General features: G+C 41.7%; 1 protein-coding gene across 1 annotated transcript in view; it reads left to right on the plus strand.

The window, feature by feature from the left end:
- The window catches only part of HPSE2 (heparanase 2 (inactive)), a 142,093-nt gene that overhangs the window by 99,145 nt on the left and 22,640 nt on the right, over window positions 1–20,308 (plus strand). Inside the window, exons 4-6 of the mRNA XM_044450119.1 lie at window positions 2,615–2,788; window positions 3,294–3,465; window positions 18,117–18,164. Of these exons, the coding sequence (XP_044306054.1) occupies window positions 2,615–2,788; window positions 3,294–3,465; window positions 18,117–18,164 (394 nt within the window). The remainder of the gene's footprint in view (window positions 1–2,614; window positions 2,789–3,293; window positions 3,466–18,116; window positions 18,165–20,308) is intronic.

Below are 20,308 nucleotides of genomic sequence, written 5' to 3' on the forward strand. Positions count from 1 at the left end.
CACCTGCACACTCACAGGTGGAATCCTCTGAGCCTTGAATGTGGTTCCTGGCCCCAGGCAGGTGGGCTCCAAGAAGGTGCACTCTGTGTGACTCGACTTGGTCCTGTTTTTGTCTCAGATCTGCCATCTGAGTCTTCCACTGCCACTGCTAGCGGGTGCTGACTAGCCGGCATATGGCTGGTACATTTAAGCTTGCTAAGGACTTCTGCTCCAAGGAACAAGGACAGGATGCAGGATTCCAGAAGGAAAGAGGTTGCTCTGTGTGGGAAGTGCTGGGCTCATCTGCCAGTACCTGTTACTCCAAGGACTTTGACATTTTCCAGACATCCCTGCAGGGAAACAGCACCTGATTCCACTTAAAACTTGCAGCATCTCTCCTCCCTACTCCCACACCTCACCCCAGAAAGCATGGAACTCTCAGAGAACAATATTGTAATTGGCTGGGAAAAATCTCTTCAGGATTTTCCATCAAAACCTGGAGCTGGCTCAGACAGTGCTAACACACAAACACATGCAAACTAGAGGTCCCAAGACACTCGTGAAAGTACGGGTTCCCCCAGAAAATGCGTGACCCGGACAGAATGGAGCCCAATGTAACAAGGAGTGACTGAGACCAGAGAGACAGCAGATTCCCCCAAGGGGGTGACCCAGTCTTTGGCCCCATAAAGAACAAACCACCAGCCGTCTGGGCCTATTTAGCATTTATGACCTTTCACCTTGGAGATTCCCACCTCCTGCCTGCTGTGTACAGGCCTGTTTTGCAGCATGAAAGGATGTCTTATGCCTGGTTCTAATGTTACTTTTTAGAGATACACATTTTAGTTTCATTCTTAAGATATCTGCAAATGTCACCCAAGACTGGTTATATGCACATCTATTTTACTGCTGGAAATAGCCTTGTTTAGCAAGAAACACACTTTTTTTCTTTTTTGCAGGGTGGAGGTAGGAGCATAAATTCCTCATGCAGATTGGGTGAATGAATCTCTCCTGTATTTTTACGAGTGTATGTGGATGCAGCATTAAACTTAGATTGAAACACTGATCAAGCATTGCACTTTCTGTGTTTTACCAAAGAACCAGATTGGGGGATAAGCCTGAGCATCCCCCTGCTGCTGTCCATGTCACACCCCATTTGGTGAGATAATTTTTGAAGCAGCAAGCCTCATTTACCAGTCTTGCTCATGCAGGGAGCCTGGATGAGTAGGAAGGGCTCCTTACTGTAGAAAATGTTCCTTTATAGATTAGTGATGGGGCTGGAGCTAGCATACTCTTGGCTATCTCCCCTCACCTATTGACTCAACACTAAAAGCAGAATGCCAAAATAGGGCTCTAAAATGCACTTTCTCTAGCACTTTGCGACATGGAGTAAGTTACCATCTTTTAACCTTAGTTCCTCATCTGCAGCATGGGACTTGCCCTGTAGAACTATTATGCAGAAAAGCAAGAAAAAGATTTTAAGATGTTTTTATAAATTAAACCACAGCATCCATTCCCCAAGACAATGCCATAGTGACTTACTTCCTGTAGGTCTGCAGGAGCTTGGAACCAGATTTTAGAAGCTGGAGGAAAGCAAGTCCCATGCAATTCAAGATTGTAAGCTATTGCTCTTTCCAATTGTGCTTTGGTTTAATAAAGTATTCTTTTTTAACTGGCCTTCTTTTTCAAGAAGATAATAATGTATTAACCACTCTTCAGAGACTTGTCTAAAAATGATCTTCAGAAGAGGCTGCAGATGTGTAACCTCATTAAATTTGCTTAGGACTCCCAAGGAAAGCAGGGAAAGCAGACTATACAAGAAGAACATAAGAAAAACCATGCTGGATCAGACCAAAGGTCCATCTAGTCCAGGACTCTGTGCACACAGTGGCAAACCAGCTGCCAGGGTAGAGAGGGCATCATCTGATATCAGTGATATCACAGCCACAAGCCAGTTAGCCCCAGTGATACTCATATTGCCATTTTGTATGTAGAAGTGATAACACTAGTAAGGTGGGGTGGACATTTCTAACAACAGCATAGTATTGCAACTTGAGTGCTGGGATACCCTGTAACAGGAGAACTGCAGCACTTCCAGATAGAGGGTTCCAGCACTAGGAACCAGAAGCGATTGCACAGCTGTTCCTCTCTTTTTCTTATCAGATTTTTTGCATTAAGGAAAAGGGGAAAGAAGAGTTAAGAAAACATGGATGGATCACAAGTAGAAGAGGGTTGTCTGGAACCTCCTAAACTTCTATGAATGTGGCAGGGTAATGATACCACTGAATCCTCATCTAGAAGTTTTCCTAATCCGGGAAAAGAAGGGTAGATCTGGGTTATGATAACAGCATTTATTGCATGATGAGACAATCTGGAAAATTTCTGAGTGCCTCCTCTAAGGTTAAATCACATCACTATTTTGAGAGGAAGTATACTAGTGGATGCCTAGAATTGCCTAGAACTGATTTCGAGGGTTGTGTACTATTCTGTGTGAGAGCCAATAATATAGTGGTTAGATGGTCCTTTGCCTGGATCTATTCTCTTACAAAGGCAGGCAACTACAGAGGCATTGGGGTTTATTCTCTGGAACTTAGAGTTCTTCGTGCTTGAGTTTCAGGCTGGTTTTGTTTCTTCCTAGCCAGGTCTCTAGACAAACTCTATAATTTTGCTGATTGCTCCGGCCTCCACCTCATCTTTGCATTGAATGCTTTGCGCCGGAACCCCAACAATTCCTGGAACAGCTCCAATGCCCTCAGCCTCCTCAAGTACAGTGCCAGCAAGAAGTACAACATCTCCTGGGAGTTGGGCAATGGTGAGTGGGGTTTGGGGAAGGGGGTAGGGATTTGGAGGAGCGAGAGGTGGGATCAAAAAATACCCGGGTCCAGTCACCTCCTAGGCTGGGACCAACACTTGAGATTTCTGTGAGAGAAATGGTATGGAAGAGGCTTACTGCAACTGATAGTCATAGGAACAAAGGGGCAAATAGAAGTAATGGGCCAAAAAGAGATTGCTATCTTGATGGTGTAAGGAAGGTGTGAGCCCACCTGTGAGATTAAAAATGTGTCAGTTCCCAGAGAATAAAAAAGATGATAATAGTGCAGCCCTATATCTCTCTACCAGAGATGAGGCTTGTCAAATTGAATTGGATTTACTCCTGAGAGAGTATGTATAGGATTGCACTGAAAAGCACTATTGTGTCACCTCTTCTAGGCCCTTCCACATAGCGTCTCCAAGCTAGTGAAGGCCAACCATTCTGGGCACTCTTTTCAGAGTAACCAGGCCGGAGTCGGTAAATGCTTGCTTCTGTTTGCTTCTAGAACCAAATAACTACCGAGCCCTGACAGGGCGAGCAGTGAATGGCACTCAGTTGGGCAAGGACTACATGCAGCTGAAGAGGCTGCTGCAGCTGATCCGCATCTACTCCCGAGCCAACTTGTATGGGCCCAACATTGGGAGGCCTAGGAAGAATGTTATAGCCCTCCTGGATGGGTGAGTGATGTGGTGTGTAGCAAGCAGTGAGGGATCTAGGGAATCTGTCGACCCAGAAACATAATATTGGCTCTCTGGATATCTGTGCAGATGTGTCTTCTCCCTGCTCATGGTGTTATGGAAAAAGCCATGCCTGCCATTCATTTGTTAAAAGTATCACGACCACCTTGGGGCCATAAGTTAAAAACTATATTGACTACACTCTCACTTTTGGTACCCTGCATTTCCAGCCAAAAGAGGGAGGTGATGTTATAGCTGCTAGTTGGGCCAGGTTCTGTCATTTGAAAAATTGGAACAATCATACATTTTCATCTCAATTGACAATGTTGCCAGGTCAGTCAGAGCAAGTGTCCATGTCTGTCTGTCACTCATTCACCCTCGTGTATTACTGCTTTTCTTTCCCATTTTCCGGTACTATTTAGCTGTTTTTGTTCTAAATGCTTAAAACACTGGTGCCATTAGTTATTGTTAACAGCCAGCCTGGGAACCCTTGCGACCATTCTGGATTCCCATATATTCCTTTACTCCATATTAAAGGGAAGAAGCCCTGATGATAGAAAACCCGAAGGGATGGTAATTCTTCAGAAAATAAAAGTTTTAAATGAACTAAATGAATCCAGGAACATTGCACATAACATCATGATGAAATTCAGCAAAGTCAAAAGGAAAGAAGAATCAAGTGTACAAATAGGGGGAAATGTGTAGCGTTATCAGGCAGCAAAATACCATTGTATACTGTATTTAGCAATAGCATTAGGAAGAAATCATGCATCTGCTTAGAGCTGGTAGGCCACATCTTCTGAGCACCAAAGTTCAGAAAGGATATTGGAAACCAGAAACTTTGCTGGGGTCTAGAAGGTTAATCCCATCAGTCTGAAGGAACTGGGTTTATTTAGCTTACAGAAGATAATGTATGTTTATGGAAAGGGGGGTGGGATTAATATTTAAGTGATGGTTCTGTTCATGTTTGTAACTTCCACTGAGTTCAGTGAGTTTGACTTCCAAGGAAGTGTGAAGTGTGCACAAAGGATATGACAAGAAACCATGTTTGTGTGTACTCTGCATGACAGCCAGAATGGCATAATGCTTAAAGTGTTGGATTGGGACTCGGGAGATCCAAGTTCTAGTTTTCTCTAAGTCATGAAGCTTATTTGGACCAGTCACTGATTCTCAGCCTAACCTATCTCACAGAATTATTGGGATGATAAAACATAGAGGGAAAAGTTCATGTAACTACTGGCAGAAAACAGCAATGACTTGAAATCACTCATGATGAGAGTGAAAGAAGAAGGTGCAAAAGCTGAACTGCAGCTGAACATTAAGTAAACAAACAGCATGACTACAGAAGAATTTCAGAAGTTTACTGTTAACAGTGGAAAAAAATGAAATTGTGAAAGATTTTGTATACCTTGGCTCAGTCATCAATTCAAAAGGAGACTTCAGCCGAGAAATTCAATGTTCAAAGACTGAAACTTGAAAGGGCAGCAGTGAAGGACCTAGAAAAGATGTAAGGATGGAGACTGAAGACCACGATCATTCAAGCCTTCGTATTCCTGATCACCCTGTATGGACAGTGAAGAAAAAGAAAAGGACTGGAAAATAATTGATGCATTTGAAACATGGTGCTGGGGGAGAGCTTTGTGCATATCCTGGATGAACAGAAAGATATCTAGATCAAATCAACCCAGGGCTTTCCCTAGTAGCAGAAATGACAAAACTGAGACTGTCAAACTTTGTTCACAGGAAAAGGCAAGACTCACTGGAGAAGATTCTCATGCTAGAGAAAATTGAAGGCAGAAGGAAAAAAGGAAGACCAAATAAGAGATGGATTGATTCCATGAAGGAAGCCACAGTCTTGAATTTAGAACAGCTAAGCAGGGATCTCATGGGCAAGACATTTTGGAAGGCTGTAATTCATAGAGTCGCCATAAGTCAGACACAACTTGATGGCACATAACAACAGTATAAGCTCCTCTGGCTTTCATATTGAATTAAAAATGCAGAATATAAATGTAATAAATAAGTATATGTATTAATTAACATCCTGTGCTAAAATAAAAGAACATACCATGAATTGCTAAGGGAACTCAGAAGTTGAAACAAAAAGGCAATCTGTGTAAATCAAGGAACTCTGTATCCTCTCTTTTTGATCACTTTATATGTGGAATCATGTATTCTGCTTCTGCTTATCATGGCTAGCGGCAAGGAATTATGCATGATATGGAAATCCTGCGACTAAACCATCCTTCCCTGAGGTGCTTTTCAGATATTTTGGACTACACCTCCCAGCATTCCTGAGTATCGTACATAGCAGCTGGAACAGACAGGAGTTGGAAGTCTGAAATGCCTGGCGGGCATCAGTTTGAGGTGCTCCCAGACAAGACTTTTACTGAGTAGCTGCACTGCCTCATTCATGGCTATGTCCAAGGCAGGATAGGCATCTGGGAACTGAGTATCTTTTGTTTCTTTAGTGTTGCTGAGATGGCTGCCTGCAGGGTAGAGAGGAGAACCAGAGACATACACATACACAGGTGTAAAAGAATTTCTACAGATGGACAGCCAGCCCCATTTGATGAAGTGTTAATTAGGCATTTCAGGCAACCAGAGCTGCTGGGAACAGCCTGTATTTGTTCCCATCCTGTCAGGTCTAGGGTCAGGAGTCACTGTGTTTCTCAAAGATCCCAAAGACTCGGTGGAATTGTTAGTAATAAGGCTGAGCAGATGACCCCTAGCTATGTCCAGCCTCTGAGGGGTACTTGGCTCTAGAGAGCATGCCAGAATAAAATGGGTTAGAGAGGGCAAAGTCACACAGGGATTTGGTAGCCTTGGTCATGGGTTATTAGATGTGGAAATCCAAAGTTATCCGAAGTTGGGATGATTTAAAGAGGAGGAAATCCTGAAGTTCTTATATATTCATTCCATTTTATTTCTGTACTGTGCTATAGCGTCTTACTGCTCCAATAATCATGCCAGCGCTTTTCATCGCTGTTAGGTAGGGTGATCAGATGCAAAGGAGGACTCTGCAGGAGGATCCTACAGTACTTCTATAGAAGAGTATACCACTTAGCTTCTCCCTGCAGTGCAAGAATCACTGGAGGTTACAGCAACTGGGCTTTGGCTTTTGGGCAGTATAAAAATAAAATAGTAGCAGTGTGTGTTTGCATGACATGACAACCCAACATGGCTTGCCATCTACAGGACTGCTTGTGTGTGAACAAAAAAGCCACCAATAACCCATGGATTGTTGTAGTGGTTGCGCGTGATGAGTTTTTGTGTTGTCTTGGGCAATTGACACCATTGTGAGCACAAGGAATCAGCTAGCAAGACCCATGACAACAGACAACAACCCTTGCTGCTCTTGACATGGGGCCAGTGCCAGTGCCAGCGCCAGCGCCAGCAAAGTGTCCGAGTGGGGCTTAGGGTCACCTTGTACTAGCTTCCCCTCCTTCCCACTGTGAGCTATTTCGGTCTTGCCATGACTTTTCCCTTTAACCTTGTGTGTGTGTATAGATCCTCACTGGTTTTGGACTGGAACACATGCTTTTGCATGTCCCTTTTCCTACTCAAACCATCCCTTTTAAAGGATCCAGAGTTTTGACAGCTACTTGCCAAAACTGTCAAAGCTCCTTTTCCTAGAAAAATAGGGTAGGGTGTAGTTTCATACTTTCCAGAGCACTCAGAGCCTGAGGATAAAGTGTGAAGTGTGCATCCTGATGGGAACTAATGGGGAGGAGATGATAATGATCCTGCTGTGAAGGGGCTGTAAGTCCCCCCCAAAATGCTTGGCAACCATGGATGCCCCTTCCAATGTGCTGCTGGGGCAATTTAAAGGAGTTGATCATAGCTATCCAAACTAGCTTTCACAATTGCAGGATGATGATGATGATGATGATGATGATGATGATGATGATATTGCTACTGTGGAGGCAGCAGGAAATGACTTTTCCCTTATGTGGTGTCCTTGGGATCAGGCTCATCATGGATTGTTCTCATGACAACCAACCCATTTTGGCTCATTGTCCATGAATAGGGGCACGTATGGCTACACGTCATGATGCTATACATTACCTCCAGTATCAGAGGCATTATGCTGCTGTATCTCCATTGCTGAAAAACATGGGTGAGAGGGTGCAGTTGCTGTCATGTCCTGTTGTGGACTTCAGATAGGCACCTGGTTGGCCACTGTGGGAAGAAAATGCTGATTAGATTGGACTTTCTTCTGACCCAGCAAGCTTCTTTTGTTCTTATGCAAACGTTTTCTTTGCATTTCTGTTGAGTGTATAAAGGAGGTGATCATGCCCTCCTTTACATACTTGCATATCACTGACAGACTCTTCCATGCTGCATCCAAGTGAAATATAAGAAACAGCAGTTTCCTTCTCACACAGTATTTCCTAATCAAAGAATGGTGTTTGGTAAGCATAACATGGATCTATTTTATTTTCTTTTATTTATTTTTTGGCCTCCAGAAATGTCAGATTTGTATTAGTTTCCACTGTCAGAGCTTTTGCGGAAAGAGAGCTCCTTCAGCCAGACAATCACTGTGAGGAAATTTAGACACTGGGATTGGGTGACGAATGAATACCATGGGACTGCTTACCGAGCAGAAAAAACAGTCTTGAAGTGCCAATGAATGTTTGACTTTTCTGATGATACCTTGCAGAACTGTAGTCACATTTTAGTTTGCAGCAGTAGAAGAGTACCTTAAATAATTGACTGCAATGTCCATAAACACTGCAGTTGCTACAGCTGAACCAGTATATATAGGATGAATCAAAATGCATTTATATGCCTCAGTTTATTCCATTCTGAAGGTGGTAAAAGGGTAAAAGAATTAGGAAGACTATGAGTTGCAAGGGAAGGAAAAAACGTAGGCTAGGATATTAAACTCTTCAGTTTAAACCTTGGCAAACAGATCTATGATGTAGTGTTTTTTCCTGAAATATAGGCTCATGAGACAGCCTGTGTCCTGATCCAAGAAAGGCAGGTATAGGTGGCACCAAGTAGTAACTTTCCTGCTTCCCAATATGTCCAAAGAATAAGCAAATAATGGCCATTATCTTAGCGTAAGTTTCTTTTTCTACTGGACAGCTGAAAAAGAAGTTGCTGCATCCAAGGCCCTTAGTCATGTTAGAAGAAACCACAACTTGCCTGTTTGTGCTGGTGAAGAAAGCTGCTAGTGGAGAAAGCTACCAGCTTGAAATGAGTAGTTGGTACTACCATATTGGACTAAAGAAAAGTCACAAGAGGCATTATGTTAGTTGCTGGCATTGCTGAGGGATTGGTATGTGTTCCTGTGGCATACTAGCTCTGTTCCAGTTTGCTCTTATTTCTTCCTAGATTGGCAGAAGTGAACTCCCCCATGCAGTCTCTTGGGCATCAGCGTTTTGATGACAGCCCTGCTGAATTGCAAATTACAAGCTCTTTTCAGGCTTCTGTCAGTCTTGTCTTCCTTGGGAATTCTAGCAACTCCCTTCCTTTCATCAGAGCTTTTGCAGACATATAAGAGCATTTTGTGAACCACCTTGAGAGCTTCAGTTATTGGATAGTATAGAAATATAAGGATAAGGGAAAGGCTAATACCTTGGAAAAGTCAAAGTTGCCCCAAAGTTGACGAGTTTGATTTAGTTTTGCAACCATAAACCATGGAAATTTGAAATTTCATATCCTATTACTGTAATGCTATCTCATTAATGATTTTTAAAAAGAAGTTAATTGCACTATGGGAAAATGTGTCATGTTTCATATCAGAATGAAATGAAATTCACTCTTGTTACTTTTTGTTGTTACTTTTATGGGAAGCTGGTGTCCCTTTTTCAGATATGTGGCTGTAAGGGGGTTGGGGAGGTCACTTTATCTGTCATTCAAAGTGAGCCTGGCCTCTGCTCTGCATTTGCGGTGGTTTTTACAGAAAAAAATATCAGCAAATCAAATACTGATTGAGTTGTCTTGGTTCTCTTCAGGTGGCTTGTCCACTTGTTAATAAATGTTTTCAGAGCACAATTTGTCTGCTTAAACAATCAAAACTTCATTTGTGCCATCTTTTTTTTTAAAGGCACTCCCCCCACCACACACGCACACACTTCAAAACCTATAAAAATGTTCCCAAGAGGGAGGGAATGCAATTTGTGATGTCTGAAGACAGCCGTCAATCAGTGCTGTGAACAGCTGGCTTCTGCTGCAAACTAACAGAACTGTTTTTCCTGGAACTCAGCCCTGGAGCAGGTTAGATGCATGTGACAAGAAAGTGATGAATGTACTTCCACAGTAGAGTACTGTGATTCCTCTTTTTATCTTTTTACCTATGAGTGGTCTTTCAAAATGGGAATCTCCACTGCAAATTTCTTGCTGATAACAAGTTTCCATTGTTTTTGGTGCTTCTGTGCCTATTCCATAGTCATCTCCATATTGACAACATTTGAATAGAAAAGGAAACCAGGTCTTGTGGCTGAGATGTTTGTAAAACAGGCAGGCTGCATTTCTTGTGGGAGGAGGCATAGGGAGACAATGACCCCATCAATTTCTCCCCCTGCTTTGCAACAAGATGTGTTCCAGATTTTTCTGCTTACTTTCTTAAAATGTTTTGTTGGGGGCAGGTGGCATGGTGGGGGTAAGATAATCTCAAATTTTCTTTTCTTTTAATGCTTAAAAGTGGTCATATAGTACAATCTTAGACACAAATATTTTATCTTATTTAAGGCAAGATCTTCAGTCATGTCTTTGACTGAAAGACCTTCAGATCTTTTAGTCAAATACATAAAATTCTGAGGCAAACTATTCATCTTGTTACACAGTCTACTATGTTAATCTGACTATGTAACAAAGTACGAGTACCAAACTTTGAGTCTCCTTAAGAACAGAAAGTAGAGTAATAAAAACACTTTGCAAGTGTGAAAATGGGCTGGAGTGTATTACCAGGTTTTCTTATGCAATGTATTTTTGATTGTTTAATACAGATAAACACACAGAAAAAATGGATTTAATATAGGAGAAATAACATGTGTTCCCGAGTAACTGTATCATCTCATGGTGAGCATGTCATGTCATGGTGCTGCATGTCAGTTATGTACACCACACCTGTGATGCACTTGGTTTAAGCCTTTTTTTATAAAATATAGGTATATTTCAGTTTTTCATATTTATTAACATTCTCTGCACACTTGAAATTTTAGATTCACAGAACCTTTCTAAGCCCACTACTGTGAATCTACAGTACTGAAGTATAATGCAACAATTATCTATGTTCACCATGTGCAGGGCATTGCATATCCTGAGAGCTTCTATCTATGCGCATCATTCTATTTGTAATCTTGGTCTTGTTTGCTTTAGGGGGATGTGATATTTTAGTTTTCTTCTACAACCAGATGTGGCTTTGAGGAACTCAAAACATTCCAAGCATCATTATTTCAAGTCCCTGTGCTCCAGCTGGACCCGTAAGAGCCCCCAAAAACAAAGCACACACACACACACACACACACACAGACATATATATATATTTGGATATATATATCCAGAGGAGATTGTGCACTTTCTTAAATACTATGGCTCAGTCTCATGTTTAGAAAGATTTTGTGTCTCATTTTCCCTTAACCTTTGTCAGTTTTTTCCAGAGAGATGGTTCTTAGTATTAGCTGCACATATGTGCTTGTGTGTGTACACCCAGAGTGCTGTGGCAACCTGTCTGGGACTCATTTTGTTTTGTATGCCTTAGGCTGTTTTATCTGATGCACAAATTAAGTAGTGATCCTTGGTGGTACACTTTGAGCTAGGCAGCCTGAAAGTAACATTCTCAGTATAAAAGTACTAAAACTTCCTTAGGAAACTGCTATTTAACATGTTATGAAAATAGCAGGTTGACATCTCTATATTTTGTGTGCTTGTTCTGCTGCTGTGACATGTGAGACTCATAGCCATCCTTTTTGTTTGCATGCACTTGCTGCCAGGAACTGTGATTGGTTCCACCTCCCTATGGCATGACCATGCATTGCACACATGGAAAAACGAAAAGAAGAACAAGATTAGCATGATTCTCACATATTGCAAAGAATGCACTGGTACACATGGTGTATGGCTGTGAACCCTTTAATTTCTACAAGGAATGAAGTGGGCATCATGCAGACAATCTAAAGCCTGGTCAACACTACAGAGACTCGGGAAAGGAGATGTCTGTGACCATTCTTTCCCCACTTGCAAGTTTATATCTTACTTGTCCGCTCCATAAACTGCACTCTGTGGATTGGCATTCTCTTTTCACTAGATATATGACAAATAGGAAAGGAAAACAGATGTAGGTCAGGGAAGAAAGTCACACATCAAAGAATAGCCATGAACTGCTGAAGAAATCTCATGGGATCGTAACAATTATCTCTGAGTCCTTGGTGAAGAAAGAAGCAGTCTCGGAAGCATAGGGAAGGGCAAATATATAATGTCTATATTTAAGAAACAAGAAAGGAGAACTTTAGGGGTTATAGACCCATTTGTGTGACTTTTATACCCTGGAAGTTATTAGAACAGGTTATAAATCAATCTGCTTTAAGCACCTATGGGAAAACAGGGTAATTTCTAGTAGCTGGCATAGATTTATGAAGATGACAACAGGGAAAACCAACCCAGCAAACTTTTGGTATGGAATTATTCTAGTAGACCAGGTCAATACAACAAGTATTACATACCTATTTTTAGCAACACTTCCTATGTCATTTCATATGTCCAAATTGCAGATAAAAAGAAATACTATCACAAAACAAGTTGTTAAATATTGAATATTCAGAGATTATCTTAGTTGGTGGAGCATGAGTAGGGAGTTCTTCGGTGATGTGGCCAATAGTGCAGCTCTTCTGGTTTTTTATTACTCAAAAGATTGGGTCATATATACCACTTTTGTCATGTGGATGCCAGAGAACAAGGTATTCAGAATGGGAAAGGTAGATATGCCCTTTTGGATCAATGTATCTTATCTTGCCTATGAACTTGCATTATCAAGACTTTGGGGGGGATTAATCATCTGGTCCGATTGGTTCCAGCTGGGTACTTGATACGGCACCAGCCTCCCCTTCTGAACATTGCTTCTGCCACTTCTGTTTTTCAAAGAATCTTCTAATCTCTGTAAATGAATTATTACTAGGAGCCTCCCCACAGAGTAAGAAACATCACCAGGTGGGGTCAAGATGGGGGCAGGGGCTTGCATGGCACGATCTTGGCAACATAGGGAAAGCATAAAATGAAAAGTCATTCTTATATATGTTCTCCTGCAAGAGCTTTTTTGCTCATGCTGACAAAAGTTGGTCCACTAAACAGTACATCATCTTTCCTGTTTTGCATCACAGCGTTCAAATTATGCTTAGCAAATCTTCAGAGAATACAAAACTGAAAGAAGTTTTAGTCATTTTGGAGGACAGAAATATAGTTTTAAGCAATCATGATGCATTGGACAACTGGATTGGGAGTAAACAAAATTCCACAAAAGCAAATGTAAAGTATCGCATATTGGAATAGAGGCTAATCATGCTGAGTTGGGGAAACCACAAATGAGAGTGCAGCGCTGCTCTTCTAAAAACTCTCATGCTGAACATGATTCAGTAATGTGATAGTATTGTTGAGAGCCAGTGTGGTGTAGCAGTTAAGCATGTGGAACATGGGACTCAGGAGTTTTGGGTTCTAGTTCCCAGTCAGCCATGGAGCTCACGGGTCACAGCCCAATCTATACACAGGACTGTTGCTGTGAGGATAAGACAGAGAATGAAAATTTTTCCTGGGAAGAAAAATTGTGGGATATAAATATAATTAATAAATAAATATCAGAACAATGCCAGGCTGTGTTGTATCCACACAAGCAATTTAAATTTCCAGGAGTATCAGGACTATGTTACCTGACTTGCTTTAGTCTCTGCTAGAACAGTCTTCCTTCTTGATTTTGGCATCAAATGTAGAGCAATATGTTGTTATGTGCCGTCAAGTTGTCTTCAACCTATGGCAACTGTATGAATGAAAGCCCTCCAAAATGTCCTGTCCATGACAGCTCCATTCAGCTCTTCCAAGTTCAGGGCTGTGCCTTCCTTTATGGATTCAATCCATCTCATATTTAGTATTCCCTTTAGTCTTCTCCCTTTGACTTTGCCTAACACGATTGTCTTCTTCAGTAAATCTTGCCTTTCCATGATGTGTCCATACTATGACAGCCTTTGATGAAGATAGTAAGGTTCAAAGTAGAGTTTTAACCCTCATCCCTTCTCAAAAACAAACAAAAACCCAAAACAGCTAAAAAAGGACTCTCTCCTGGGCTGTCTATACCTGCAAGAGAAAGTGACAGATGCAATAAAAATGCAAAATCCTAAAAAAAACCTCCTTTGTTCTAGCTAGTCCTTTCCTTCAAGAAGTTGCAATCAGCCTAAGAATCTGATAGGCAGAGTGCCTGAAGAACTATGGATGGAGGTTCAGGTTCGCTACATTGTACAAGAGGCAGCAAATAAAACTGTCCCAAAGAAAAAGAAATGCAAGAAAGCAAAATGGCTGTCTGAGGAAGCTTTACAAATATCTGAGGAAAGAAGGGAAGTGAAAGGCAAGGGAGAAAGAGAAAGATGTCACCCAAATGAAGCAGAATTCCAGATAATAGCTAGAAGAGATAAGAATGCCTTCTTAAATGACCAAAGAAATAGAAGAAAACAATAGACTAGGGAGGACCAGAGATCTCTTCAAGAAAATTGGAGATAAGAAGGGAACAAAATGGGCATGATAAAGGACCAAAATGGCAGGGACCTAACAGAGGCAGAAGAGATTAAGAAGAGGTGGCAAGATTACACAGAGGAACTATACAAGAAAGAGCTTAACGTCCCTGATAACCACGGTGGGGTGGTCACTGACCTTGAGCCAGACATCCTGGAATGTGAAGTCAAATGGGCCTTAGGAAGTCTAAGCAACAACAAAGCTAGTGGAGGTGACAGTATTCCAGCTGAGCTATTCAAAATCCTAAAAGATGATGCAATAAAATTGCTACACTCAATATGCCAGGAAATTTGGAAAACTCAGCAGTGGCCGCAGGATTGGAAAAGGTCAGTTTACATTCCGATCCCAAAGAAAGGCAATGCCAAAAAATGTTCAAACTACCACACCATTGCACTCATTTCACATGCTAGCAAAGTGATGCTCAAATTCCTACAAGCAAGGCTCCAGCAGTATGTGGACCGAGAACCACCAGAAGTACAGGCAGGATTTCGAAGAGGGAGAGGAACTAGAGATCAAATTGCCAACATATTCTGGATCATGGAGAAAGCTAGGGAGTTCCAGAAAAACATCTACTTCTGCTTCATTGACTATGCTAAAGCCTTTGCTTGTGTGGATCACAACAAATTGTGGCAAGTTCTTAAAGAGATGGGAGTACCAGACCATCTTATTTGTCTCTTGAGAAACCTATATGCAGGTCAAGAAGCAACAGTGAGAACTGGACACAGAACCACTGATTGGCTCAAAATTGAGAAAGGAGTTTGGCAAGGCTGTAAACTGTCACCCTGCCTATTTAACTTATATGCAGAGCACATTATGAGAAAGGCGGGCCTAGATGAATCACAAGTTGGAATTAAGATTGCTGGGAGAAAAATCAACAACCTCTGATATGCAGATGATACCACTCTAATGGCAGAAAGTGAAGAGGAAGTAAAGAGCCTCTTGATGCAGGTGAAGGAGGAGAGCACAAAAGTTGGCTTGAAACTCAACATTAAGAAAACTAAGATCATGGCATCTGGTCCTATCACTTCCTCTTAAATGGATGGGGAAGAGATGGAGGTAGTGACAGATTTTATTTTCCTGGGCTCCAAGATCACTGCAGACAGGGACTGCAGCCAAGAAATTAAAAGACACTTGCTCCTTGGTAGGAAAGCTATGGCAAATCTAGACAGCATATTAAAAAGCAGAGACATCACCCTGCTGAAGATGAAACTCAAGTACTTTGGCCACCTAATGAGAAGGAAGGACTCACTGGAGAAGAGCCTAATGCTGGGAACAATAGATGGCAAAAGAAGGAGGGGGCGGCAGAGAACGAGGTGGCTAGATGGAGTCACTGAAGCAGTTGGGGTAGCTTAGGTGGACTCCGGGGGATGGTGGAGGACAGGAAGGCCTGGAGGAATGTTGTCCATGGGGTGGAGATGGGTCGGACTGAAGCGACTTCACTACTAACAACAACAACTCTTCCTGAAACTATGCAAGCTGAGAAAATCTGCTTAAGGATAGTAGGCTCGTTGATTTCTCTTTGCCTAAAAATGGTTTGACCACTAACTTTAACCAATTGTAGAATGGCAACCCTTGGAAGGATTTTCATTCTGTTTGCTGGAGGTTTTTGCTTAGAAAATCAACTTTTAAATGAGACCAAGAGGATCTGAATATCAACCTTACTTGTGCCTTCTTTCAAGGGGCCTTCGTTTGCTTGGTGTCACCAAGTTACTCTGTCCAGTAATTCCTATAGAGCTTCTGGAATAACTTTGTCACCCCACGATTTTTCTTTTATTTAAAAAATAAAAGTCAGGAAGCTGAAATTTGGGGGTGTTTTAGTCCAGGCACTTTGTGACAATGCCATAAAGGAAAAAGTTGGTTTGACCACTCATGTGTAAATTATAGACTGTGACCCACCTCACTATGTGGGATGAGGTTAAAAGTGATAAAAAGTTTGTACGCAGGAGATGAAAAAAATATGCAGAAACTGACTGCATTTAGTCTAAAGCAAAAAGAATTTTCTGTTGAACTGTACCACACTGATGGAAGCTAATGCTGTCAGGTATGGGTTGAATGGAAAATACAGTAGCTTTACTTATTTATTTAACAAATATTTCATTTGCTGTATCATGCAATATTCTGTAATGTACACAAAATTGGTTGAGGGTACATGATGTAAAAACACTGCAATCAAGAAAAGAAACATGATTCTCTTTTGCTTTTGAAAAAAAGAGAAAACCAACTGGTCTAAGTTCAGAAGGATAGCTGGCTACATTGAAATAATAGTTTTTTAAACTTGTTCAGGCTGAAATTTATTTATTTATTTAAGGTTTTTGTATGCTGTCCCATTACTAAAAAAGTCTCTAGGTGGCTTACAAAGAGCAAACTAAAAAAACAGAACCCATAACAACAACAACACACATCTTTTTTTAAAAAAAGATTCACTGAATCTAAAATAGTAATAAAAACAAAGATAAAACCAGTTAATTATTAAAATAGTGGGAAAATGAAAAAGGTCTTTGCCTGGCGCAGAAAGGAATAGAGCAATGGTGCCAGGCGACCCTCCCTGGGGAGCATATTCCATTCCTGGGGAGCGTCAGGGCACCACCTGTGAAAAGGCCCTTCTCCGAGGAACTGCCCTCCTGATTTCCTTCAAAGAGGGTTCCCAGAGAAGGGCCTCTGCCTCTGATCTCAAGGGGTGGGCCGGCACATAGGTGAAATTCTTCACAATTTAAATTTAGAAGTAAAGAATTGCATATTAGTTTCACTTTACTCCATGCTCAGAACGGATGTGAATATGAAGAACAAGGCATGCACAAATCGGCACTGAAGCACATTGGCAGCCCATCATGACCTGCTCATTATCTCACTACCCTTTACTCTTTTGCACACAGCGAGGAGCTGGGAGTTACTTTAGCTGACTGAATAATTATACCATATTCCAGGCATAGATGAGGCTGCTAAAGGAAGAACTGTTCAGTCTGTCTCCCTGAAGGTAGTCAGGGAGATGAGGCATCTTTTAACGCTTGAAGGCCAATAGCTCTAGATAGTAGCCTACATGGAAAGGCCTGAATGTCAGTTTCCTTACAGTAATTGAATAAACTGAAGGCACTTACACTATTTGTGCTGAAAATATCTTGCACACACCATGAAACAGAGCTGGGAGCAAGGCACACGTAGCATGGGAGGTCTGTGACCGCATCCCCCCACAGTGTTGCTTTTTAAAGAAATACAGATTTCTTTTTAAAGAAATCTTTGGGTGGGAGATGGCGGTGGGTACTCATGCATCACCACTCATTTGCTGGGCCAGTCACTTCCCTTTTGTCAATCACATGAGCGGCACAGAATTCCAGTTCTTCAGAATCACAGCTTTCCCTTGCTGTTTTTCCCTGTTTTCATGGTTATGGAGAACATTGGAACATGTTTAACTGCCTTGCCTGGTAGGAGGAGATATTATCTTTGCATAGCTTTAAAGGAAACAGGCACTTTAGGAGAGGAGAGTGTTTCATTCTTGGAAGGTTCAGATTTAGCCATTCTCTAGAGCCTCAGCTTTTGGGGAACAGTAGTGTCACTAAACGGTTAGGGTAAAACACAGATTTCAAAATGGAAGATAGTGCACTGGTGCCTGAATACCTGCAGGACTTTCAACCATCCAGTCCAGAGAACTTCACTACTGGGACCAGTTTGCAGTAGACTCTTCACTTCCCAAAGAACATGCTTTCAGATTAGAACTGCAATAAATATGAATGTTAGCTGTGTTAGAGTCACTTCCTTAAAATGACTCTGACGATAGAGCCATGACTTAGTGCAGATGTGGCAATGGATAAAAGAGGAGCTGTGTGTCATACTTGGACTTACTGAGGGTGGTGTGGGAGTGTATATGTGGGATATGTGTGCAGATGTGGACTCTTTTCATGCCCAGAATCTCACTTATTTTCTGCATCTCACAGGTTCATGAAAGTGGCAGGGAATACAGTAGATGCTGTTACCTGGCAACAGTGAGTATTTTTTCTTTTTTCCCTCCCACTTACTAACCACATGACAAAGCAATTTGGGCAACAGACAAACACTAAGTCTGGTGGAGTCAGTATATTTCTTTCCCTGTCTATTCTTCTTCCAAGAACTGGAAGGATGGAAGAGAAAACTGTCTGGACCCCAGAATTCTTGACTTTCCTCCCCAAAGCTTCTAGCATGATTTCCTCAAAGCTCTGTGTGGCAGTGCTATTTATTCTCTCATGGATAAGAAGGAATGTTTCCATCTCATGTAACAGGGAACCTCCCACAACTAACACCCTTCTCTTCTTGTTCTTGTTGATCTTGGTATCACTGCCACCATTTGGTGAACCTTCAGCTTCTTGCCCAGTGTTGCCAAGCAACTTGTAGTTCTTCTACTGCATGCTGCCGACCAGTCTCATCCTCAAGTACCTGAAAGTGGTCCCATAGTTTCATTGCCTTCATTGGTGCACAGTGTCTTCTCAGTCTTCTGCTCCTAAGAGTCTAGATATTGTAGAAATGCCCTGTTGTTGCTGCAATAACTTGGACTATGGTTCTGAATTCTGGACTGTGTTTCTGAATTCTGAAAGCAGAATTCTGGTGCATGTAGTTTCCCAGAAGATATCACAGAGTTGTGTTCTCAGAAAATGAGATGCAGTTTGAAATAACAAGAGTTCATGGTTTCAAATGAGACTTAGATTACTGAGAGCACAACTCTACAATATCCTCTTGGATGCTCTGTTGCATGCACCATGAAAGTCCCTTCATATAAAAGCCCCTGGCTATAACAGGAATTAGATGATGGGACAGGAGTTTTGCTTTGTTATATGGGATACTGTTGCTATCACACATCTTGCTTAGCTTTCAGTTTACGGACAAGACATATGTAACATATTTGTTCAGCATTGGTCAGGGTGTTGTACTGTACTAGTGGAGCAAAGAAAACATTTGCTTATTTAAAAATTATGAATAGGAAAAACAGAAGTAACAAATGGGTATTAGACTGCATTGAAGGTGGTGCATATTGTAGCTTGTCATTGGTGATAAGCGGTAGAAGACATAAAACCCAAGGAATAGGCAGGTAATACATAAGGGCACAGTCGCAAGCCATCACCAGCCACATTGTGAATCAGTCCTCCAGAGTAGGTGAAATAGTCCAATAACCTCAGATGGTTGTACTGCAGTTGAAATACAAGCTCCAAATGTTGCTACAATCCAGAAGTGTAGGCATCTGAGATGGCACCTAAGGAAAAAAGTGGTTCACAGGGAACATTGCCTGGAGTTTTAGGAATAAATGTATGAGCGAATGGTGTCAGTATCAGGAAAGGGGAAAGGCTGGTGTTCGAGCAACCTGTATCTCTGACCACAGAAATAATACCTAGTCTAGTTGCAGCTCTGGAAAGTGCCTGTCCTCTTCACCTGACAGTGGGTGGGGTGAGGGAAGGTGATGGCACTATAATTCTAAGCAGACTTTCCTGGAGCAGGATGGATTTAGAAATTCCTGAGTGTTGGAAAGTGGCTTTAATGCAATTAACTGAAGAAGGGGTCAGATAATGGGGCAAAGGTTCCTCTACAATAAAGAGGAAATAAAACAAAAACAGCTGCTTTGAAGCCATCAAACTCTGCTCATTAAATCCCATCTGAGGCTAATTGTGGATCCTGTCTTAAAATAGCGTAGAAGCCTTCATAGTTCTGCACAGTGCGAGATGGAGCTGGCATCCCTAATACGCAGTACTGGCTTGGATTTTGTTCTTTCCATGGTGGTGCAGGTTGGCCTTGTGCATGCTGGTAGGTGGAAAGCACAGGGTGGACTGGCTTTTGGTACAGCAGTTCATAGAATAATAGAGTTGAAAGGGGCCAGATAAGGCTATCAGACCCTGATCAATGTAGGACATAGACTTAAAGCATCCTTAACAGATGGCTATTCAGTGTGGGAGAGCCCACAGCCTCCCTAGGTAAAAGGTTCCATAGTCATATTGCTTTTCCCCCCTGATGCTCAGCCAGAATCTGACTTCTTGGAACTTGAAATCATTTTTTTCATGTTCTATATGCTAGGATAATTGAGAAGAACTCCTGGCTTTCCTCAGTGTGACAGCCCTTCAAGTATTTGATGACTACTGTCAGATCTCCCTCAGTCTTCTCTTCTTGA

Source organism: Varanus komodoensis, unplaced genomic scaffold, assembly GCF_004798865.1.
Source record: "Varanus komodoensis strain SLA01 unplaced genomic scaffold, ASM479886v1 scaffold1, whole genome shotgun sequence".
NCBI lineage: Eukaryota > Metazoa > Chordata > Lepidosauria > Squamata > Varanidae > Varanus > Varanus komodoensis.